The following is a 24,519-nucleotide window of genomic DNA, read 5'->3' as shown; positions in this document are numbered from 1 at the left end:
CAGGAGTCCTGGGCTGGCAGGGGCTCTGGGTCCCCATGGCCAGCACTGACGCAGGGGATGGCAGTGGGGATAGGAACTCCTGCAGCTCTGTCCCCTACGCAGCTGCGGCCTTTCTTCCATGGAGTGTTTGGGAGGACACAACTACCCAGATGTAACACAGACACCCAAGGGAAACACCCTGAGATACGTGACTAAACAATAAGTGAAAGAAAGAAGCAGCCACAAATGCTAAAGGGGATRAAAAGCAGCTGAGGTGCCCGAACGACCGGGATCGCAGCTCAGAGAGGAGCTGTCGGGGCTCATTGGGGCCCTGGCTGGGTCTCCAGTGACGCGGGGCAGCGCAGGGGACAACCCTGCAATTGTCACAGGCCAGGATGTGTTTCCACAGGGCCCCAGTGTCCCAGTGGGATGAAGGGCTACCACAATCCCACCTGCTTCTTTAATGGCAAACTACAGCCAACCTGGCAGTACTGAGGGTGTGAGTGCAGCAAAGGGACACAAAACTCTGTCCAGACGTGAGTCAAAGCGTAACCTCTCCCATGACCAAGTTCTGACGGCTCAGACGGGTTCAGACCTGGAGCTTGTTGGCCCTGCACCAGGAGGCCGTTTCTCCAAGAGTGCCGGCTCTTAGGGTTGAGCGGAGCCGCTGGGTTTGGGGATTCTGGAGGGCCTTCCCTGTGGCTCCTCAACAGGGACGTCCACTTAAAATGCATTTGGTGAGAACCTCGAGATCCTGCTCGGTTGATGCCCTGAGCTGCGCATCACCCACGGCGGTGACACAGAAAGCACCACGCAGAGCAGGATGCAAGAGCTGGGTGTGGGCTCTTCCAGCCCCATTAGCCAGGCATGGCCCCTCCATTAAAGACTGAGTAATTAGCCTTTGCGTCAGCCGTGTGCAAGCCTTGCCGACTCGAGTATCACATCTGAAGCCTAATTAGCATGGAGGGTTCTCCTCTACAAAAGCCTTAAGAGGTGGCTTGCTTGTCTTGCTCCTTTTTGCTGTCTTCTTGGCAAGGGCTTATTTCAGCTGCAAGCAGGAGGCTTTGCCAGCAGGTGAGGGCAGAGGTGCTTCATGACTTACCYGGAGGGCAACGGTGACTGTTCCTACCTCGGTGTGGTGCAGATGCTCATCTAAATTACACACCTAATGACCACCACTGTAACCCTGTGATCACAGCTCTGTCCCAACCTGCGGCTTTGCAACCACACCTAGCAATAATGCAAAGCATCCAGCCTAGCCTCTGCTTTACCCGAGAACCCCGAGGTGAAGGCGCCTCTTCCCCTCCCGTTTCCTCTGGGCACCTTGGCTCCTGGCTCTGTCTATGATGTGCGGCTGAGAGTCGATCCAAGAGGGAACCCGAGCCCCGTAAGCCTCTTGATCCCGGCTTTCCTCTCGGCGCTGGCTGCCAGCCTGCTCCTAATCCATGGTGGATCCATGGACCAAGACGGTGGCGGTGGTGGGATGACGCTGCCCGGGCTAAACCACCCRTGCCCCGCGGCGGCCGCGTCCGTCCCGGCAAGCGAGCAGAGCTGCTGCTGCTGCCAGCCGAGCTCCCGCCCTGTTTTTACAGGCCTACGTGATCCYCAGCCTGGCGTGTGCCCGTTCAGCTCGCAGCACATTAAAAATGAAAGAGCACAAAGCTCAGCGCGGGCACCAAGTGCGTGCCCACGGGCACGAGATACGGGTGAGCCTGTCCCCGAGCCCCACGCTCGGCTGACAGCAGATTCCTACCCAGGGAAGGCAGGGAAATTCTCAAATCGATCTCAGTCATTAGAGCAAAGCTGTTTTCAAGCACTGCTTGCAAACAGGCGCAAACAGCGCAGACAGCGTTCGCACGTGTCTGCTGTGGGAATGCAGCCATGGAAACAGCAGCTGGTGGCAAATCCTGGAGGCAGCAGGATGGGAGCTGAGGGAAAGGCAGAGCGAGAGGCAGCTGCGAATGCAGCCTGGCGGCGTCTGAAGGGCTGGTTTGATGCCGATAACCCCCAGAATGMCCTAGACACACAGGGCCCAAAGGACGCGTAAATCCAAAATAAACAGCAGCGAGTAGAACRCTGAGTTGCACTGGGTTTATCCTTAAACTGGCTCATGATAGGTCAAGTGGAAGCAGAAAAATTATTACTTTTCTCCCACATGGAGGGAGGGGAGGATTCAGGGCAGAGCCAGACTGCTAACCATCTGGGTATTCATCACGAAGGACAAAGATTTTTCTGTCCTTAAAGGTTTTTTCTTGCACTTGGGTACACTTGCTCTTGATTTCTTAACATTACAACCCCRCTTTCATTTTCAAAACAGCCAAAGTGTAAAATACAGAAGTAGGGGCGAGAAGGAGCGCTCTGGTGAATGTGCATTTGACATCCTGCCACAGGGCCCGTGGGGTAACCACGCAAAAAGGCCTGAGCTTTCTGTCCAGGTCCATCACTCGGGACCTGGGCAAGCAGAGCGACTGTGTCTGGGTCACAGCTCTGCTCTCCCCTTCCAATGAGCTGCCTGTCCCAGGGACAGCAGCATCCTGGTGCACAACAAGCCTTGGGGTTGTTGCTCTCCAGCCATCTCCCAGCTCGGGGCTGGGACCTCGGTAACAGCCCCATCCTGCAATTCTCAAAGGCGAAATAAACGGAGAGGTTCGTGGCAGTGGAGCTGGGAATTGTGCACTCACTTTTCCCGGAAGGTCTCCTTCTCCTGCTCGCTCCACATGTTCATCACCTGCCGGTCCTTGTAGACCTTCATAGGGTCATCCATGAGGCCGTTCATGTTGATGAATTTGATGCGCTGCTGGTCAGCATCGTAGAGCATGGGAGGGATCACGGCGAGCTGGCGCATCTGCTTCTCCAGGTTCTTTGGGGAAAGCAGAGAGAACAGTGGGTCAGCACCGCRGGAGGGGACAGATGTTCCAGGGGAAAGGACGGGCGGAGGAACGGGAGAATTTAAAAGCAGGCACCAGACAGCTTTATTGCCGGAGTAGCTGTAAATTAAACGCAGAAAGAGGCTATCGCCGTCAGCCAGGAAACAATTAATCTTTCATTTTGAAATAAAGGGCTTTTAAGATACCGTGAAAAAAGGCCTGTTCTAAGGAAGTCGGCTGCTGGCCACGACRAGAGACGAGTGGCAGTGGCACAAGGAGGGCAAAACCTGCCTAGCCCCGAGACCCAGGGGCACCCACGGCTGCGGCTCAGGCCCGTGCCCGCTGCCGGGTGAGCGGGTCAGCCCTGCAAGGCCTCCCTGAGGGTGCCCGGGAGGGAGGCTGTCTCACTGCTGYTCTGCAGGAAACCTAACACCGCTGCGGGGTAGTTCCTAGCAGCATCCGCGCTCTCTTTTCTCCTTCGCTTGAGTTTCAAGAGCCTCAGCTACTGCACATCGTAAAACCTGGGTAAAACAAAACAGCTGAGAGGTGGCAAAACCACTTGCTTCCACATACCAGTCAATGGAAGTATCAACCCAGGGCAGAGCTCTGTGACGTTCCCCTTGCTGCTCCAGCAGTCCATGATGCCGGTGCCTCCTCCCAGGGCAGCCGAGGGGCACCCCTGGCCTGGCACAAGACTCTCGGGTGGGATTTAACAGCCCACACGGAGTAGGAGGTCGGGACAATGACAAAATGCCCTCTACGATGCTGTGAAATGTCCCCCCGCTTCCAAGCCCCGCATCCCTGTGCTGTTGCCTTCCCTTGGCGTCGGCAGAGCCCYGCCGGCAGCGGAAGGAGCGGCGGCTCCGGCTGCTCCCTCCCGCGCGCTCCGCTCCCTGCAGCGCYGGCGGTGCCAAGCGAGTGCAACCCTTGTGAAACCAGATCCAAGCGAAGCCAAGGTCACGGGGATGTTTGAAGATGAATGGAGCACTCCCGGAAGACGAGGGCCAACTGGCTCGCCGACAAACCATTCATTCCATAGGATTCCCTCGTGTCAAGCTGCACGGCCCATTCAAAACAAAACGAAACAGAAAAACCCCTTTGCCRGGCAGCCCGAGCGCCGGCTGCCTCCGCTTGCACTCGCAGCAACAAGTGACAGCAGCGCGCTGCTCGTKGGGCACTCACTGCCCAGGGCTGGCAGCGAGCTGGGATTCCATGGCCCCAAAGGGCATGTGAATGCCGTGAAATCCTACCTGGCGGCCACCAGCACCGGGGGGCACTTTGCCTGTCACTGCTGCAGAGCCGCCACACAGCTCTGCTCGAGCAGGAAGATGCTGGTGGTTATTAAAAGAGCACCTCACTTTGGATCCTGTCCCGGGAGGCCATTAGGCGCATGTGGCAGCCTCTCCAGCATCACCGGAGCCTGGAGTTTGTGGGATTTGCTATGGGGAGGTTCTACTGTGGGGCCTGTTGCTGCTCTGCTGGCTTCCTGGCATAYGAGAGGTGAAGAAGAGGAGGAGAACACGGAACCCGGCCTCACCTCTTGTTCCGAGAGCCCGTCGATGATTTCCGACACCTCGTGCTCGCTGCGGGCGGCCGACATGGAGAGGCCGCTGCCCCTCTGTCCTACCCTGCTGGGAAAGGGCAGGGAAACCCTCAGCGCTGCCGCGGCGGCCGGCGCAACGCACCACGATCCCCCACTGCCCTCCGGGACGGCGACAGCCCCACAGCCATTCCACACCGCCCCACTTCCCATTGCCCTCATCCCACCTGGACACCACCACCCCCAGGTCACAACCTGCAGGGGTTGTAACCTCTAAGGGAGAAACCTGACCCTAGAGGCCAAGTGTCTCCCTTGGAGAGATCCCACCCAGCTCCCTGATCCATGCTAACCGTCATATCCCGGACTAGTCAAGCAGCAGGACATTTCACATCCCACCCCGTTCTCCACCACGTTCTTGCGTGTTCCCCTCATCCYGCGGCGGCAAGGGAACAAACACGTCACCTTTGGCACGCAGCAACTAGCGCTGGGCCATCGTGTCTGCTTTGCAAACGCCGCGGGSCATTTAAATCACAGCCACCCATGAACATCTATCCCCCTGCAACGTCACCCCACATTAACCCACCACAACAGTCGTATTAACCACATTCAATGCAGAGAAGTTTAACCATCTCTCCCCGTCTCTTTAAGATGGAACAGATAAAATTGCAAATTAGGGGCTTGTGAGGCTCCACCAGCTGTGTGGAGGGCACAAGGAATGGATGGAGGACACCAGGTTTGGGTTCTGCACATATCAGGTGTCTCACCTCTTGGGCAGTCACTCCCACAACCTTTGCAGGTGTTTCCCCCTTGCCCGTGCTCCGATCGAAGCGTGAGCATCTTCTAAGTCACGGCCAGGACCCAATCCATCTGCGAGTCTCCTACATCTTTATTTGCACTTAATCAGTGGCTAATTAGGCCCGTACAGGTCCCAGGTGATGGGACCTGCCAGCAGGAGTGACCTTTGTGGCCAGAAGGAGGGACCTGCCCCTGAGCTCTGATGTGGCCGGCAGCAAACTAACTGCAGGGAGGAGATGGGCAGCCACATTCCTGATATTTTTCCTCCTTTCCTCAGCTCTGCTGAGCCACCCTGAGGAAAGGGCAGCAGGTTGTTCACTCGCTGGCTCCTGTGATGAGACCCTGACATGGTTTTTCCAAGAGAAGGGGAGCGATGGGTCCTGCACAATGCCAGCCACCCCAGGCCATTCCCCCCRCAACCAGACCCCACAGCAACAACGAAGAAAAGAGAAAGGCTCAGCCCCTTCCTACCGCTTCTCCTCTAACCTCTGCATGCGCTCTTGCAGTTCCCGCTGCTTCCGGATCTCCGGGAATTGCTTCTCATAGTATTCCCGCACTTTGCTCTCTTTGGCRCGGCGCCGCGGGTTATTTTCGATGCGCTCCACTTTCTTTTCCCAGGCTTCCATCAGCTGGTCRTAGCGCTGGCAAAACTTCTGTTCCTGCGGGGACAAAGGGAGAAAGGCCCCTCAGGAGGGAGGTCTTCATCAGGTCTCCCTTTGCATCCCAGGCCCAACTTCTCTGGAAAAACAAGGACTTTGGCCCCGGGGGCTTTGCCTCCTTCGTMCTGGCTGCCCAAGCATCCTCACGGCTCACACTTCAGCTCTCCCAATTACTAATTATTACTAATAATATCACTGCTAGGATGCAGCGTGTGCCCTGCCCATCACCACCATTATCAGAGCTAACGTGGTGGGTTCCACATTATCATTGTACCCAAACATTTCAAACCAAGYGGTTTGAGCCAACTGGACCCTCTGATGCCGCCTGCCCAGGACTCCCCAAAGCCCCCAGCCTTGGTGGCTCCTGCACTGGGGCTGCCAGCTGCAATGGGGCACCTGAAGCTGGGGGCTCTGGGGTGCAGGAGGTGACRCCCCAAATTGAACTGCAAACAGAAGCCAGGTGGAAGGGTGAGGACGCTGCAGGAAACGCCTCCCTGGGCACGGCACTATGGCCTGCCCAGGAAAGCAGCAGCTGAAGAAATGAATAGAAAAGAAATCGCCGCTGCAAGTGATCTGTGCTAAAGTCAGCCTTGGGAAGGASAAGCYGGCAGGGGAAATCAGGGAAAGAAGGACCCTGAGGGACCCCGTTGCTGGGGATGGGCCGCAGGAGCAGGGCCCGGCTCGTGCCCGGCCCTGGCAGCCCTTCATGCCTCTGGATGGGCAGGGAAAGGCGCCGCAGAGGAAGGAAGAAATGGGCAGTGTTGGCAGGGCCACGGGCTGCTCCTTTTGCTGTTCTTGGCACGGCACGAAGGAAGCCCCTGAACCGCTGCTTTATTTTCAGACTCGGAGGGGCAGCGGCACTCTCAGGACGGCAGCTGGTTTTCCTTGAGCAGCTCTAATGCCCGGTCCCTCCGCGGCACTCGGAGCTTCCTGAGGCTCCGTGAGGAGCGACGGTGACGCCGCCCGCTCGGCTCTGCTGGGCTCAGATCACGTCGCCCACGAAGCCCCACGGGCCCAGCAATTCTGCTGCATATTCCTATGGGAAATGCCAGCAAGGATCCTCGTGCYCGGTGTTTCCAGCATGCCGGGGCTCTCGCTGCCAACACACGGAGCCTCGTCCCATCCTGGCTGCCCCGCCATCTCCCCTTGCGCCAGGTCTTGGAAGGAGGGTGAGCGACTCCCTGCCTGTGACTCGGTGTCTTCGGCTTCCTCTTGGCCTCCCAGGACCGTCGGATCCCCTTCCTAGCCGCTGCCTTGGCAGCCCCGGCCCAACGCGGGACCCTCTGAGCCTGGGCTGCACCTCGGGCTGCTCTCCAGGTCAAGAGAGTCCAGYGAAAGCTGCTCCATCTTCCCCATCTTTAGTGCCCGATGAGTCATTTTTGCTCTTCCCTCTTGGAAGGCCACGTGCGTCCTCAGGAAGGGACACGTGAAGGTGGCCTCAAGTCTGAGCTGCTCCTTCCTCCTGCCACCCCCTGCTCTAGCAGAAAACCCTGGAAAGGTGAAATCCACACCTGGAAGCTGCCTGGCCGGGACACCCGCTGCAGGGGAACACGATGGCCACAACACCCTTGGCCCAGAGCACCCTGGTGCCGGTGACAGCCACRCGACACCCTCGGTGACACCGTCGAACTGTCGGCTGCGTGCGAAAGCAGCTGGGCAACCAGCGGGGATTTTGAGGTTTCACTCTGAGCGAAGCAAATGCCTTCCAGGCCCCAAATTAGGAAGTGAAAGCAGATGTCGCTTTGCAAAATAATCAATGGCAAACCCCAGGTYGCCGCGCGCCCGCGCTACCGTTCTGAGCTGCCGGGCCGGTTTCGAGGCCRGGCTGCTCGGCGGTGGCGGCGAGCGCCTTAGTCACCGCCGCAGAACCGGGTGAACCCGGATTTCCAAGAAATCCACTCATCTCTCGCTGCCACCTTCCTATAACGGGGGAAGCGGGAGCTGCAGGATGGCCCAGCCGTGCTCGTGCTCAGTAACCAGAGAGGAGGAAAGAAAAGGGGCTGTGGCAAAACCCGCGGAGCTGATGGAAACACCCCTCTTCCCACCGCCGGGCCGCCCTTAAGGAACGGGGTTAGTTGTGTCACACAGCCAGAGCACAACCCGCTGCCGGCACCGCAGCCACCGGCACCGCTCCGGTCCTGGCGCATCGTCAACGGAGCTATCGCGGATGTGGCACCAAGGGGAGCAGAGGGATGGCGGGACACGGCCTGGGAGCGGGCGAGCGACTCGAGGCAGCTTTYGGGGCACCCTGGGCACTTCCAGCCCTCCAGTCCATGCAGACAGGCACCCTGCGTGCACACCAGGAGCCGCAGGCTTTGCTGCCTGCCGTGGGTGCGCGGGATGCATCGGGAGCTGGGGAAATGCCGCAAGACAGAAGCCAACAAGGAGGACAAAACCAAAACACCCCGAAATCCGCCAGGAGGAACCCCACGTCCCAGGCAGGAGGCAATAGATAACGCGAATGGCAGCTCCGCGCCAGCACAGATGCTGTGTCGGGAGCCCTTTCCTCCCGGGAGAAGGGATGGGGCCGCGGAGCCTCCGAGGCTTTGAGGGCCCTGCGGAGTCCCCGGGTTGCTCCAGGGTCCAGGATCGGCTCTGCCCGGCTCCCAGCCGACCCCGGAGAGGCACCAGAAAGCAAAGGAAGACGGAGGAAACGCTGGCGTGGGGACGGGCCCTGCTAAAAATAGTGCCTGCTACTGAACAGGCACAGAAAAACAGCTAAGCGAACCCATTTTGCAAACAGAATCAGCAAATGCATTCACTTTGCAAATTCAGCAACCGTATGTTGCCTATTTTGTAGAATAGGCAAAATGCTTCCCTAAACTGCAAAATCCCCTTTCAAGGACACTGAATAAACCGGCTGGCAGAAATCTACCTATTTTGCATGAGAGACGACTTTTCAGCGCRCCGTATTTTAGGAACCGCGCTCTTGCAGCCTAATTAAACTTTTTTTTTCCCCTCTGCTCCTTGACATTCACAACAGAGCAACTCAGTCTCGATTTAGCACCGTGGCTGGTGGCTTTGAGCAGAAAGTAGCTCCTGTTCGGTTCCCTTCTGCTTCCAACAAACCCACGTGACACGCTGCAACCTCATGTCTGAGGAAGGTAAATTTGTGATATTTTTCCACGATTGCATAAGATATCATGTGGGGCTGGGGTCCTGTCACACCRGGGCAGGCTGCAGGCCCATGTAATCCAGTAGGTCTTTTCTGGAAAACTGGAAGAGTTTTTAGCAAGAAGAAGACTCAATAACAARTGTGCATTTGGGCAGAAATGGGAGAGCCAGCTGCCCAAGCGCGGGACCTGGGGCTTTGGGAGAGCTGCTGCAAAATGTTAAAAAGGAGAGGAAAAAAGGAAAAACAGGAAAGAAAAGGAATATGGCTTTATGCACCATAAATAAGAAAATTATCTGCTCACTGGCTTAAAACCTTCTGTGTAAACAGCTTTATTGAAAGCTGCTTTTACAGGCAGAGCCTTCGAACCACTTCCCAGGGCTGCTCGCTCAGAGCATTTCCAGCAATTCCTCCCTCCTGGAGTGCTCCTGTCCAAAAACAGCACCAAAGGAAGGAACAACCTGCAGCATTCCCAACGCAGGACAGAGMCGGGGAGGCAGGAACCGCTGCCAACACCAGCCCCGGGCTCGCTGGGTCGCTCRCTGGAAGCACAGCCAGTTTCTTTCACCCCTCTCGGGGTTCAACTGCTCACCAAACAGACGCATTTTGCCCACATTTGCGCAGTGCTGCAACATCGTGGACCTCGTGCTCGTTTCCAACTTCTTTTTAGTGCAGAAGCGGCCCCAGTGAGGGGGACAACGCAACCCTGGCACCGTCACAGCTACGCTGGAAATCCTCCTCCTTTCAGCATCAAAGAATTACTCTGCTTTGTATGTTCAAAATCAGAGAGAGTGGAATCACTTACCCACTGTTTGCGAGCATGATTTCTCCTCTTGAAGTACAAAATTAACTTTTTCCGCATTGCCTGGTTTCTGAAAAGGAGAGAAGACAAGATCCACTTAATGAGCCTGTTAAAATTCAAAGCCTTGCTCTCTCCACTCAGCAAAGCACTTTCCACCTTAACCTGGAATTGCATCAACCCCAGGGCAGTAAACAGAGTTATCTGGGGACCTTGCATCAGCTTCAGAGGCAAACGGGAGAGAACCAGAGCGAGCGSCTTTGCCCGCAGCCAGGGCTGAGCAGGAGCGTCAAGTGTCGTGCATCAAGTCCCAAACGCGCCAGCGCTTCGGTCCCAAGCGGTGCCCCCGCTGCCACCTCCCGTCACGCGGTGACAACGGCAGGGCCGGTTCCGCAGCRACGTTACAGCCTCTATAACCACTTGGGCATTTTGATCTGCACGAAGGGGGTCCAGCTGCAGCCCCCGAGCTGTGTGGGTGCTCGTGCTCGCGCCGGGCGATTCCGGGGCGCTGATAAGGCCGGATGGCAGCCGTGGCTGCAGCTCTTATCTCCTGCCCCCTGCCTTGCTTGGAGCGGTGCCCGCCGAGGCGGCGAGCGAAGCGCCGGGCAGGCTCAGCCGCTTGTGACACCGCGGGAGGGAACCCGGACGCGACAAGCGCAGCCATCCAGCGCCTGCCCACGCTCCTCCCGCTCCCTTCTTTGAAAGGGGGAAGCTGCCCCAAAGCGGAGAGGAGCTGGCAAGGCCGCCCCGGCTCTGCCAGCCGGCGTGAACCCGAGCGCTGAGCTTCTTCATGCTCCCGTTATTAATATTTATAGCAATAAAATCTCTGAGGTGGAAGGCAGAGACCAGCTGAAAAGGAGTTTCCTCAAGACTTTTATCCCGATTAAAGCCCAGCTCGCACTGTGTAATTATGGATCAGGCACTTAACAGGCTCTCTCATGCGGGCAAGCTTTGTGGGATTTAGGAAAATAAAAATACACCCAGGCTGCTCCCTCCCTCACGCCCGGGTCCCCCGCGGCCCCGCGAGGCAGCCGGGCCCCCAGGCACCACCCGAGCGTCATGCAGGGTTTGAGCCTCAGCCCAAATCGCRCCCTTAAGATTTGCAACCTTCTGTTCTCCCCTCTTAATTAGTTACCAGAAGCGTCGGATACCCGCAGCGTCCCCAAGCACTGGCTAAGCCGCGCTGCATCTCCGCTCTCGTTGACTTTGCCATCAACACTTGGATGCAAAAATAGCCCTGGATTTCCAAGAGGCCCTCGCAGCTCCTCCTCCGGAGGGGAAGCGGCTCCGGCAGCGCAGCCCGCAGTGCTGCTGCACGGGGCCCCAGACCGCGAGCGCTGCTGCTTGCGGAGCAGCTCATGCACCCGCGCCAGGACCAGGGCTCCTGTGTCCCCGCACACCGCGAGCGCTCGGATCCGCACGGATTTTGCAAGCACGGAGCTTTTCCTGCCTCGACTCCCTTTGCAYGCTGTGCTTTCAAAGCAGCCGCTGCTGCTGCGGGGCCGAGAGCAGAGTTGCATCCTTAGAAGCACTAAAAAGAATCGCTGCCAAAGGGCTTCTCCCACACAACCCACGGTCTTTCACCTCCGTGTCCCKGGCACAGAGATCCAAGGCATCCAAGACAACCAAGAGCCTTGGAGCAGCCTGCAGGCACCACCAGCACTGCTCACCTGCTGCGTGACAGCAAGGAGACACCGAGGCACGGGACACAGGGCCGGTCTGGCTGCACCCAGCACCCGTCGGCCCCGGGGGACTCCCGCTCACATCTCTCGGCTCCTACGGCTCCAAGCAGGGTCCCGGGGGCTCTGTGTGAAGCAGCTCCGTGGAGGCTGCACGGAAAGGCTCCTTCCCACGCCTGGCGGTTTGTGCCCCTTCCAAGGGGAATCGCGCCTTTGGGAAACGGCTGCAGCGAGGCTGATGCTGACCACGTCAGCTCCTCGTCCCCGCAGCGCGCACGAGGGACAGGGGCGGCTCCGAGGGGTGAGCGCGGATGCTCCCGGAGCAGGGGTGGAMGGGCTGCCGGAACAGGGGGGATGGGGACACGGAGACACGGTGACCAGGGGCCTGGGCCTCTTCTCGTGCACCGGCTGGGGCTTGGACACCCGCTCTGCTGCGGAGTTTCTCAGGAGAGGGGGGCAAGGCAAAGAACAAGGGGCTCTCACGCAGYGGATTTGTCCTCTCCAGTTCTGCATTCCAGCTCACCTTGAAGACACTAATACAGGCAAACACCTCCTGGCTCCGCAGCTGCAAAAATCAGGGACGCCTTGAAAGCAAGTGCGCATTTACCGCTGCCAGGACTGAAGCAATCAAAGAGTGAAAGGATTAAAAACAGCAACAAACCTCCCTGGTGCCCTAAATGTTTTTGTCACTTTTTTTTTTTTTTTTTTTTTTTGCTTAAGGTCAGCTTTCCAAAGGTTAGCACTATCTCGGTAAATATAAACACGCTTCACGGTTTATCTCGATCCGGGCACCGCCGTTACCTAGAAACCATTTGCAAGGAGGTTAACTCGGGCCGCGTGTCTCCGAAGCACACGCTGTGCTCCCCGGGCACCGCGGGGCGCAATTCCTGCGGCACGGAGTGAGCGCGAAGGCTCCCGGCCAGCGGCGCCGCAGCCTCGCGTGGGAATAGCCCGCGGGGAGCAGCACGCAGCAATGCACCAGCCTCCTTCATCATCCTCAGCCCTGAACGGCTCCCCTCCTGCAGTCCGGTGATGCATGAGGAAAGCTGGAGAGCTGTGTGGCCTTGGCGGCTCCCGGAAAACAAGCACTTGGCCAGCTGGAAGCGCCGGCATGGGAAGCTCCTTAGCTAAAGCAACAGTGACTCTCGTGGCCGCTTTTAAGAACTGCTGGGCTGCAGAAGCCAGACGTGCCTGGCACTGAGGCCAGGGCTTCGCGGGCGCCTCCGGCCTTGCCCGGGCCTGTGCGGCTGCCGCGGGAGCAGGCGGGAAGCTCCATGGATGCAGCAGGACACGGGGCCCCGCCAGGCTCTGTCGGTCTGGGGTTTTGCAGACGTTGTGCAGGTTGGTGGCAGATCCACATCTAGGTTGGTGGCAGATCCACATCTCCGTGCTCAGCAGCCCTCGCTGGACCTCCCTGCTCTGAGACCTTTTTTGTTGCTGCCACGTTTCTCTCCTCCCTGCCACCTTGCAGCCACGGGCTCCATGGCCGACTGAAGCTTCTTTTATGAAGAAAAAAAACTCCTTAAACCCCAACGGGCTTAAACTTTCTGCCTGATATTTAATTTAACATCCCCTTGCACCTGCTGCGGGGACACAAGGATTATGTATTTCCCATCCACCTGCTCTAGCACAGTCCCAATTTTACACACTTTTCCAAGTGCTCCACCATGCTCTTTTCCACCATGCTCATTTACCTTCTCCATACCAAAGTTATTCCAACTCTTTGGTCCCTGGAGGAGCTTTTCCTGCACTGTTCTTTTCAGAGGACAGGGGGAAAGATTAGTCAGTGGGTGCTAAACAATCACCCTGGTCTCCTGTAAAGAGGCGCTGAATTTAGTGGTACTGGAGATGCCCAGAAAGAGTCATCTCCAGCCCTTCTTCCTCAGCTCCCGGGAGCTGCGGATCTGTCCTTCCTGGGACATGAAGGCAACAGCAGCACCAAGGTGTCCTGGCAATGAAGCGCAGAGCTGCGCTTGACTCTCTGCTGAGGAGGATGAAGAGGAGCGCCGGAGCCCATGGCTTCTCCTGGGCTTTTCCACCCTTTTCTTCGCAAGTCGGGGCTGGCAGGGGCTCTCGGGAGGGCGAATCCGCTGCCTGCAGGGCTCGGCACACAGGGGCTGGGTCCCAGAGCAGATCCCCAGGCTGCCGAGCACCCAAGGGTGCACTCCTCACGCGGTGCGGAGCAGGKGGCGGGCGGGATGGAAGCAGCCGCTTCCACCTGAACCGCCTCAGCCTGCGGCTCTTCCCTTGTTTTGCCTTTCCCGCTGGAGCCGGGCGAGCAGAGGAGCCGCAGCGCCGAGTTCCCAGATCCTTGGCTCGGGTCCACGTGCGTTACTCGGCTGGAATCCTGCTGGAGGTCGGGATGTTGAAGGGATTCACGCGCACACATGCATATCCGYGCCGGGGCGCCCATCCGTGCGCACGGTGCCGGAACGGGCGGGAGCGGCTCCCAAGGACACGCAGATCCGAGGGAGCACCTGGCCGCAGCGGCCAGCGCAGACCGGAGCCAGCGCAAGAACACATGGAAAGAAGTTGGCCGTTTGATCAAAACTAATCACGGGTATTTMATTACACGGGAAGGCCTTTCATCAAAGAGCCAGTGCAAACAAAGCAGGGATCAAGGCTGCACAGAGCGCCGAGGAGGAGGATGCGAGCAGCTGGCAAAGCTCTTGCACGGAGAGATTCGCCCTGCAGCTAAGGGCTGGAAGCGGAGAAGCCTTCTGGCAACTGGAGCCAAGCAAAGCGTGGCCAGTGAGACTGGACATCCTTAAATCACAGGATCCACGGAGCACAGCGAGGACGCCCCAAGGTTAAAGTGACCAAGCAACAAGGAGAAGTGYTGGTGTGCACAGGAACATCCCCTCCCGTGTCCCCGAGTGCGCCTCGTGTTCAGCTTTCCTGATATCAGGCCATTATGCTGCTGCTCAGTCCCTAATTTCCTACATTTCTGGCCACAAGATGCCCTGCAGAGAGGGCAGGGAGCAAGTCAGCCTTTCCACGGGTCATTCCTCTCATTCATTTCCTCGCTCTGAAGTGGCCAGAGCCCACAGCTGCACCTGGGAATACACTCTAACCTATTAACCCCACAGCAAGTCGCGTTCCCTTGAAAGCCAACTGTGGGGAGCAGCTTCCTTGCAGCCCTCAAACACTTTCTGGTGAAGAAAAGAGAAGACCTCTAKCTAATTCATTCCAGAGCTTTGAGCACTGGGATGGACTAAACCAGCAGCACCAGTGGTGCCACTGAAGAGGCAGTGACAGACATAGGTAATTTTGGCCATGTGGCCGCACAAGCCACATGTGTGCCCAGGAGCAGGGGCGAAGGACGTGATGGCCAGATCACGTCCTGCAGGTGCAAAATGCATCCAGCTCCGGAGCTCCCATGCCACGAGCACCACGCATCGTTAGCAGCATGACGAGGTCTGTACCGACGATCCCGCCGGTGCTCCGTGTGAGCAGGAGATGTCTTGGGAAAGGCGGGATCCTCGTCACCAAAGCCAGTCACGGCTGAGCCCCGGCACAGCATGGCCCCTTCCCTGCAGAGCCGTTCCCTGGAGAAGATGTTCCCATTGAGATGATCCTTAATGTAACATTGGGAATTAACATCCATCCTCTTTAGCCTGTGCAAGGCCAAAATGGGACAAAGGCAAGTGCAGAAGCACTTCTGGTGACACCAATGGGGCACCTGGCCTCTGCCTTTGCCTGCCCCATAGCCTGGGCTGATGCTGMGAGCCCAGGTGCTCTCAGTGTGACCCAACAAACTGCTCCAGCACCGTCAAGAGCAATAGGGAGAGGGTCATGGAGCATCCCCGTTATTCAGTGCCTCCTCATGAGTCATCCTGCCCTGGCACACGCCAACCGAGAAGGGAGACGAGAGGCCTGGAACGGGATGCAGGGAGCTGCTCGCTGGATCTCCCATGAGGAAAACGTCTACAGGCTCTAATGGAAAGCCCTGAAAGGGAACGTGCTGCTAGTGACAGTGTGTGGAAGAGCATTTGGGTTGCACGGCAGGCTGGTATTATGAATTCAGAGGCAATTCACTGCTGCTAAAACCCGAAAACAAAACAGCTGGTAATGAAAAGAAGACTTAAATTTTACAGAGTGACAAGTGATTGGGAAGGCTGTAGTTAGAAGAGTTTCAGAAGGAAACTGTTCTGCTCTTTCTGGAATAGAAAGAGGCATTTGGAAAATAAAAGCTATTCAGCAGGCCCTAAACCTGTCTGAGAGTTTGGACTTACGATTTCAGCTCCGCAGACACAAGGTCCGTTCCCTAGAAAAGCCACCAGCTGCAGAACCTACTGCTGCATTTCAGCAAAGTCCAAAAAAAAAGGCAAAGAGAGGACTTTGCAGAGCCCTAAATTCGCCCAGAATCCTTCCCGTGGCCTTGTGCCACTCTCCTGTCACATCCTGCAGGAGCCTGTGCAGGGCAAGCCGGCAGCGCACGCGAAACGCAGCCAGCCCCGGGGTCCCCACCGAACCCAGGGGCATTCTGACCTTCCCTTGCTCTCCTCTTCCCTGAGGACCGGGAGGCAGAGCCTGCTCCTCCTCAGAGCCTCCTTCAGCAGCTGCTTCAAGCCCAYCAAGTCAGAGGAGCCTCCAAGGCAGGTGGAGCCCTTGGTGCAGCCCCTCAGCGGTGCCCGGCACGTGGGACCAAGCAGCTTTGCCCAAAGCCACCCTAGGAGGACCAAGGGCACCGAGCAGACGGGGAGCAGCACACAGCAAGGCAGCTAAACAGGACGTAAAAGCCTTTGAAATTGCAGACACTGGAATGAACTGGGGCATGAAATTAATTTTAACTGTACTGAATAGGAGACAGGCCGTAAAACTCCACGAAAATAAGAGACTCCGGTAACGTTTTAGGAGGAGGAGATTCTCCGTGTAACTTCCTTGCCAGCTCTATTAGCATAAGTGACTCATCCCTGTTGAAAAGCAAAGCAAACAAGGGGGAAGAATTAAGCGAGTGTTGCAGCTCAGATATCCCTGTAGAGAAATCGAGGAATCGCTGCTTTTGTGACAGCCTCCTGCCATCCCACCACCACCTGCAAATGTGCAACTGCAAAAGAGATCAGCCCCAGAGGAGCTTAAAAAATAATTAATCAGAATCAGGCTGCACTTCCCTCCTTGCTCAGGTATGAGGCGTCTCGTCAAGGGCACGTGGGATGATTTTTGTCTCCTGCACAACACGGCCATCTTGCAACGAGATCCGGCAGGCAGAACAACTATTTTTCAGCAATGTTTATGGCTAAACAGCAAATTTATGGCTAAATTTGCTTATGGTGGAGTTGCTCAGAAGAATCTGCATTTGGTTACATCTCAGTAAAATATACCCTGTGCCCATCCAGTGTATCCAGCTGCTCTCCAGGCACCAGCTCGTTTACTTCATCTCCTACCAAAGCGCCACTTCCAGGCTGCACAGGGGACTTGCCTGCCTGCAGCAGGACAGCGCAAGTGTCCCARGAGTGACGGAAGGAGAAAAAATATCCTCAAGTGCAGCCAAAGGAAAAGCTGTGGGTAAGATCTGAATGTCTGTGATTTGGTCAAAATGCAGTTTTAGTTTAGTACCTTTTCCTYTCGGACAAAGCACCCTGAAATCTGACATCCTTGCTTACAAGAGTCACTAAAGCCTTGATTTTAGTATCAAACCCAAACATCCCGTGCAGCAGGACACGGGAGATGSCAGGACGGATCACAGCAGCTTCCCCACAGTCACCACTGGCAGCAAAGCAACATTCAGGCTCCACGAGCTCTGGGACAGGCCCACAGGTCAAGGACTTTGGCACCGGGAGCCCGGGGAGCGCCAGTGCCTTTCGCTGACCTAGATCTGCGAGGGCACTTGGCTGGCATCAATAACYAGCTGAAGTTACTGCAGGGTTTCTGGAGGGAGGAGATGGAGGCTTTTCATTAGAACGTGTGGTTTCCTTCCCGTATTTCTGCAGCATTAATCACAGGGCACGTTAACCCCGAGATGCCCGTGTCAGCCTCACCTCCCATGTCACCGGTGCCACAAGGGACGGGTGTCCCCGGGGGGTTCCGTAACCCTGCAGAGGCCCCGGAGTGCAGGGAGCAATGTCTGCTCCAAAGGCCCTGGAGCTGCTCTGGACAAGGCTGCACGTTCCAAGAGCAGCTTCGCTCCTGACCTGCGCAGTCGGTTCCCCTCYGTTTGTGCCTGTCTTTCACAGAGCAACAAAGCACAGGAAATCATTTAAATTGCAGGAAAAAGTGACCACCAAACTACAAATATTGGCAGGGGAATGGAGAATGGGTGAAGTCTTGCATTTAACTCGTTCTTTCAAGGAAAGAACTCACTAACAGTTTGAAATCATGGCCTGCGGTGCCCGGCCTGTGTTGGTCGGGAGCACTTTGGAAAGAGGTGGATTGGGAGGGACGGCGGCTGCCACGTGCCCTGCAGATATGTCCCGATCCCCCTCTGAAATGGGAATCCTGCAAGGAGAAGGTCAGGAAAGGGGCTGCTTGGAGCAGGGAGAGCAGGACCTGGCAGAGCGCGTGCACGAGTGGAAGATGCAATGGGAACGTCCAGAAGCCAAGAGCCACCGAGGGGTCTCCGAAGCAGGAAAAGAAACGGCGCCTCGCCAAGGGCTCCGCGTGCTCGCACTGCATGCCGGCGCACTGCATCCCTGCATCCCGGCGAGAGGAGAGGCCTCATCACGCCGCAGGGAACGCCGAGGGGTCATCATCGCGCAGCGTTTACCCTCATCCTCCTCCCGTGCTCCGAGCACYGTTGGGAGCAGCAGGCGACGCAGGTCGCCGAGCCCGGCAGCAGGGCAGGGACCGTCACCCTCGTCCCTGCCATCCCCTGCAGCCATTAACAAACTGCCGAAAGCAGATTATTAACTTTCGTTGATGGATTAATCAAGATGATCCCCCTGAGCCGAGAGCRGCCGTGCGGCGGACAGCACGTCTGCAGCAATCAGCTGCTCGCGCAAGCCACAAACACGGCTCCGATCGGGTCTGATTGTTTAAAAATTTCCAACAACGATCACTGCTATTCTCATTATCTATTGTTTTTCTTCTATCTTCTGCAAGTCGCTGCAGTTATTAAACACAAGCTGATGATTAAATCATGCATTAAGGGGGTAAATCATAAATTACATGATTGCTAAGTCTGAGTATCTTTGGAATACCGTAGCTCTTGGATGTGCGTAGACATCCAAGAGCTGCTTCACAAAGATCTAGCTGTAATTGCAACTTTTAATTTCACCCACCTTTCCTGCTTGTCTAAAGCAGGAAAACCTCGCACACAGGCTGGCAGCTGATTTTGTACCTCAGTACGTGCAAAGGAAACAACAACAAACGTGCACCACGYTCCATCTCCTTCCAAAGGAGCATCACTTGGGAGCCAACGTGCTGCATGGATAGGGCTCTGAATCCAGGCCCCAGGCAGGGCTGCGCACACCGAGCACCCGCGCAGAGTCAAGCCCAGCTCGGGCGCCGTTCCCTGCCTCCTCCGCAGCCCGCCTGACACTGGAGAGCTCGTCCCGGCGCCTCCAGCGGCRGCGCTCGCCGCCAGGGCCACGCAGCCTCGGCTCCCGTCGCTCCTCGGCTCGGCTCCGCGCACCCGGCTCGCGCCAAAGCCGGATCGACTCCGGCAAACACTCCCTGCCAACGCACTGAGCCAGGAGCCGCTTCCCGCCGCGAGGAGCYGGGAGGCACCTGGAGCATCCCGACAGCGCTGGGTTTCTTGGAGCACACTGCCATACGGGCATGAGCAGCAGCTCCAAAGGGTGCACGATCTCTTGGCRACCTTAATAGGAACCAGGACTGGGCACGAGCGAGCATCTCTCCTGCTGCAGCCTAACGCACAGTCTGACATTTAAAGTAGCCTTTATTGCCACATACTTACATTTTAATGTTCTCATGGTACTGCCTGGTGTCTGAAGGCTGGTTGTATAACGGCTGAAATAAATAAGAAAAATGAAGGCATAAATAGAACAGTCTGACATTCAGAAACCTGCGCCCGTCCGCGGTGCTGCTGCCTCGGCCTGCGCTCCCGCTGCAGCCCCTCAGCCCCTATCCCGGCTCCACTGTGGGGCTGGASGTGCAGGAAYGCGGYGGCGCAGGAGCCCCGGYGCATCCCGGCGCATCCCGGYRCATGGGAGGGTGGGCAGCGCGGGAGCTGGCGCCAAGGGAGCCAGTTGCTCCGTGGTGCGCACAGGCCGGGGCCGGAGGTGGAGTCGGAGCGCCCGGCTGCTCCTTGCCTGCCGAAAGGCAGAGAGCTTTGGAATGGGCAGCGCGGAGGAGGCGATGGGAGAGTCACTCGGGAAGGGCACGTCCGGGCGCCCCAGCCTGCGCCCCTCGCGGTACCCGCACATGGAGCTCTCAGCTCTGCCCCTCACCAGGGGTCTGGGGCCCGCGGGTTTTGTCCGAGGTCGCCCAAAATGCTTGTGGCAGAGCCCCGGGGGCCTGACACCTCAAGGTGTCAGCAGCCACCTGAATTCTTCGTTAGCAGATCTAAGTGTTAATGACAAACCACTGCGTGCATCGCTTTAGAGGAAACGTCAAGAAATGCAGAAATAGGCAACTTTGAGACCTATAACCAAGCCCTGCACCCAGCACTGTCTCCCAGAGCTTCCCATCTCCACAGAGCTCTGCACACAAGTGGAACAAGCACAACAGAAAAGTCTTCACCTACCCCACAGAACACATACCAGTGATTAAATCATAAAAGAAACTATTCTTAACAGGGCAGGGACTTCACAAGCAGCTTCCTTCCTCGGAGCTGTCCACAACCTGCACCGAATTACAGCTTTCTAAATGAGTAAGCAAAAGGAAGTCTGATAGATCAGCCGGGTAAGGAGTGATGCTCAAAACATTCACAGCRTTTCTCCAGGGTGAGGGACACGTAATGCATTTCTCTGGGAGACGACACGTGAGAAAAACAAAACTGCAACGCTCTTGCTGACAAAAGCTTGCAGAGAAGCCTCTTTAGAACTAAAGCAGAGGAGAAGCAGCAATTGCTGCCTGGCCACGGCAGCATCACCGAAACTCCTCCCCGAGGAGAAACCCGGCTCACTTCAACACAGCCCCACGATGCTGCAGGGATGAAACGAGGGGAGTTGTTAAGTTACAGCCCCCCGATGCAGCGGGGAGCCCTGAGGACCCTGGTTTGGCAGAGGGGAGACCCGGAGCTGGGAGCCTGTCCCTTATGGCTTGACATGGCAAATTCCTGCTGAAGCCAAAGCCAGGGGTTTGGCACAAGGCAAAGGTCCTAGAGGAACCCTCGGATTAGGACTAACGTGGTGACTCACGCGGGCAACGTTCCGGATCCAACCTTGGCTGCTCCAACACTGCAGCACTCGGATCAACGCCAGCCTCCTGGGATCCCGCTGCTGCTGGGGGGATTTTTGCTGCCTGGAGAGGGAGCTGAGCGCAGGGCAGCGCAAGTGGGACCGTGCAAGCGACCAGGGCATCCTGCAGCAGCCGGTGCCGACGTGGGGGAGAGGCTCAGGGTGCCCCGAAGTCCCCCAGGGAGCTTGGAGCAGGTTTGGGTGCAAATCTGCACACTCAAAAGCACAGAAACCCAAACCCAGGCCTCCTGCAGCACAGAGAGCCAGAAGGACTTGGCGCAAGGTCAGATCTTGTAGGGTCGGAYCAGTGGGAACCAGGCACAGGGCCGGGCACCTCCTGAATCCCCAGGGGCCCCCAGGCTCCGGCTTTGACGCAGAGCCCCCARCTCTGAGCGAGCTGCTCAGGAGGGGGAAGCCTTGCATGACAGACCCCATACTTCCAAGTCAGTCCTTATTTTCATGACATCGGCTCGCTTGCAAAGCACCTTCCACGGAAAGCTCCTCCAAAGCCCCCATCCAACAGGGACCAGCCCGTGCCCAGCTCAGACCTCTCTTTCCGCCCGCAATCCCCTCGCAGCAACTCGCCGCAGCCCGGGCCGGACCCGCCGCGTCCTGGGCTTCCTGTTGGGCCCAAAGCTGCAGGGAAGCAGAGACGGCCGCAGAGCCCCAAGGACAGGGCTGTCACCTCCTGCTCGTGCAGCAGCAGCCGCTCGGTGCCCGCCCTTATCTGCCACCATCTCGGCGGGCAGGCGCTAACCAGGGCTCTCAAACAGGCGGTGGCGACACACGCGCAGGCCGGGCGCGCTCCGCGGCCACCGGYCCCGGCTGCTCCGTGTCACCCGGCGTCGAGCGGCTGCACGGGGTGCACGCACGCCGGGCACGGCCCTGCCCGCCTGCCTTGGCGGATGGCAGCGTTCATCTCGTCTCCTGCTCTGTCTCTGCAGAGGCTTCCCCGTCCCTCGGCAAAGCGGGACACGGCGCCACAGGAAGGGTTGGCCCGGGCTGTGACACTGGCACCCCAGGTGCTCCAGGGCTCTGGGGCTTCAGCGCCCACAGCGAGGCACCAGCTGGGCTTGGCTGTCRTTATTATTAAATAAAAACAAAACTAAAACACCCACGAGAAAAGAAAGGTGCAATCTTTGGGAGRAGGAAGTGCCAAACACGGGCATTGCCGATCTGAGGAGCAAAAAGAGACCAAAGGGTTTGACCTCCCCTGGGGTCAGGGCCGGCAGCAACTCGTGCCGGGCTCCTCCAGGAGCTGCCCAGGGCGGCCAGGGATGCCCGCGGCCACAGGGCAGCCCAGCTCCCTCTCTCCCTGCCTCATGCTGGGCCCGCGGGCGGCCCCTCCGAGCTCTCCAGCTGCGCCGGGGGGGGGAACCACCAGTTCCCTGGGAGGTTTTCCAGCAGCCAAGCTCCAAAGGGCTGCTCCCAGCCTCCCGCCAGCAGTCAATCCCTCGGGATGCAGCTGGGCGAGGGTGCAGCTGGAAGGCGACGGTTTCTGAAGGCGGCTCCCCCGCGCACGCGGAGGCAGCGGCCGGCAGGGCCTGGGCACCATCCCGTGCGGGCAGCCCGGGGCCGCGGCGCCGGCCGCGCGGGTGCCTGCGTGCGCACACGCTCGGGCGCCCATCTCGCCTCCCGCTTCCTGCCCCGGCCCGCGGCTTCCCGCTGCCGCCTCCGCTTCCCGCGGCCGCTGCGGAGCGCGCGCCGGGCCGGCTCCCGCCGAGGCGCGCGGCCGCACAGCACTCACCAGCTCCACTTGGGGCCCCAGGCCTTCCAGGATCCGGTGGGCGGCCTCGGCTTTCTTCTGCGGAGAGGAAAGGGAAAAGGGGAGGAGGCAGAGGGAGGAGGGGGGAGAAGAAAAGTTATTTCTGCCGCGGATTAGAGGCTCGGCTCCCTCCCTGGGCTAAAAAAACAACCTTTCCGAACATCCGCAAGGCTGCCGCAAACCCCATCCCCACCTGCAGGCGGGAGAGCAGAGCGCGGAGCGGGGAGCCGGAGCGGGGGCAGGAAGCACCGCGGGCGCTCGCGGTGTCTCGGGCTCGGGGCCGCGCTGCCCCGCGGCCCCCGATGCCCCTGCCRGGATGCAGGGGCTGCCGCGCTCTGCACGAGCTGCTCGCCCTGCTCCCCGCCGAGCCACCTTGCGCTGAGCGCAGAGGAAAAGAGCAAAAAAAATAAAAACCCAAAAACCAGCCCGGGAACACGTGTCGCGGCGTGTGAGCTGGTGACGGCTGCAAGAGGCCTGAAAGGCACAGGAGAGCGGGGCTCGCTGCAGCGGGAGCCTAAACAAGACATGACGTTTGGGGTAAACAACCCCTCTCGCGCAGCCCGCGCGGCCGGATTAACCCCTGGACGCTGGCTTGAGGTGATAAAGCCCCTCGGCACACTGCATCCCCGGCACATTGCACCCCCCGGCACATCACACCCCCGATATATGATGCCCCTTGGCACATCGTGCCCCCTGGCACAGCCATCCCGGCCACGGGGAGCGGGAGCCAGGGCCACGCTGGGCACACGCTGCCCACGGCCACCCACTGGGCACGGAGCGGCTGCCTCCACCTCGGCAGCCTCCGTTGCTCTCCTGCACCTCCCGAGCCACAGGGCGGCCTTCGAGCCCGCTCCCAGATATGCGGATCTTTATCATGGATAAAACCAGCCCCGGCTCTGAATCCAGGGACGGCGCTGAGCCCAGGCTGAGGGGACGTCCCCACTGCCCCCACCGGCTCTCCCGGCCCCTGCTCCATCAGTGACTGTTTTAAGTCTTCGTCTCCCGTCACAAAATTGCACATGAGACTTAAGGCTAATTTATGCCTCAGCTATTAACATCAATACGCAGTGACGTCTGATTTCACGGGAGGAAATGAAGGGAAATCCAAAGGCTCAGATCCACAGCAAACACCAGAGAAGCTGCAGGGGCTGCGAGCGGAGCCCGTTGCAGCAGCGACATCGCGGCCGGGAAGAGGCTGCTCGGCCTTAAACACCCCCACATCTCGTGTCATTAATGGGAACAAGCTACGTCTACCGGGGACCTGCCAGCCTGAAATATCCCTAGTGCTACAGAGCTCAGAATCTGCAGAGATCTTAATATTTCGGTCTCCCAGAGCTGGCAGACGYGCTGACCTTGGGGAACGTGCACACGAGGAACCTCACGCTGTTAAACCCGGGTGTAGGACTTCCAGGGGGAGGCAGCTGAATTGAGAGCGCCTTGGGGACAAGCACGTGAAAAGGTGACAAATCGCCCGGCCTCCTGCGCCCCGGGGCCGCGTGGCCAGCGGCGCTTCTCGGCCACCACTTCCTCTCGCGGGCGACGTTTCAGCCTGTCCAGTTTCTTTCCACTACGGACACGGGCCGAATTATCCCCCTCACTCAACGGGGCAGGGATGTCCCGGCCYGCTCGGATCCCAATGCTCAAGGCCTCCGCGTGCAAAGGGATTAAACCCAGAGAGGGGGAAAAATGTGGACTCCCTTCGGCTGCTGCTTTGGCCACGTTTAGACAACTTAATGAGCCGACCCAGAGGCGAACACCCCAGGCAGAACATGTGGCGAATCAAGGAGAATGACATAATTTGTCTTGCATTAACTGCCCGTAACGCGCGCGCCTCCGGAACGAGAGCCGGGGAGGGAGARCTATTCCGGGCACGTCGCATCTCCGTGCGTACACAAAGCAAAGCCTCTATCGCCAAGGCTGCCCAATTAACACTTGACACGCACTGTAATTGCTGATGCTCCGTGCTGCATTTATCAGATCATAACGCAGCTGTAATGAGCTGTCTGCGCGGCCGCGCAGGCG

At 58.2% G+C, this 24,519-nt stretch overlaps 1 protein-coding gene across 2 annotated transcripts in view; it reads right to left on the bottom strand.

The window, feature by feature from the left end:
- Positions 1–24,519, bottom strand: part of NCOR2 (nuclear receptor corepressor 2) — a 128,971-nt gene that overhangs the window by 66,722 nt on the left and 37,730 nt on the right. For both annotated transcript variants that reach the window (XM_026037608.1, XM_026037607.1), the window contains exons 6-11: positions 22,480–22,536; positions 19,289–19,341; positions 9,758–9,824; positions 5,653–5,840; positions 4,384–4,477; positions 2,661–2,839 (exon numbers count right to left, since the gene is read on the bottom strand). In XM_026037608.1, the coding sequence (XP_025893393.1) occupies positions 2,661–2,839; positions 4,384–4,477; positions 5,653–5,840; positions 9,758–9,824; positions 19,289–19,341; positions 22,480–22,536 (638 nt within the window). The remainder of the gene's footprint in view (positions 1–2,660; positions 2,840–4,383; positions 4,478–5,652; positions 5,841–9,757; positions 9,825–19,288; positions 19,342–22,479; positions 22,537–24,519) is intronic.

This window comes from Nothoprocta perdicaria, unplaced genomic scaffold (assembly GCF_003342845.1).
Source record: "Nothoprocta perdicaria isolate Ctin4 unplaced genomic scaffold, notPer1 scaffold_2, whole genome shotgun sequence".
Taxonomy (NCBI): domain Eukaryota; kingdom Metazoa; phylum Chordata; class Aves; order Tinamiformes; family Tinamidae; genus Nothoprocta; species Nothoprocta perdicaria.
The sequence above is the reverse complement of the archived record's forward strand: the minus strand, read 5'-3'. Positions and strand labels throughout refer to the sequence as shown.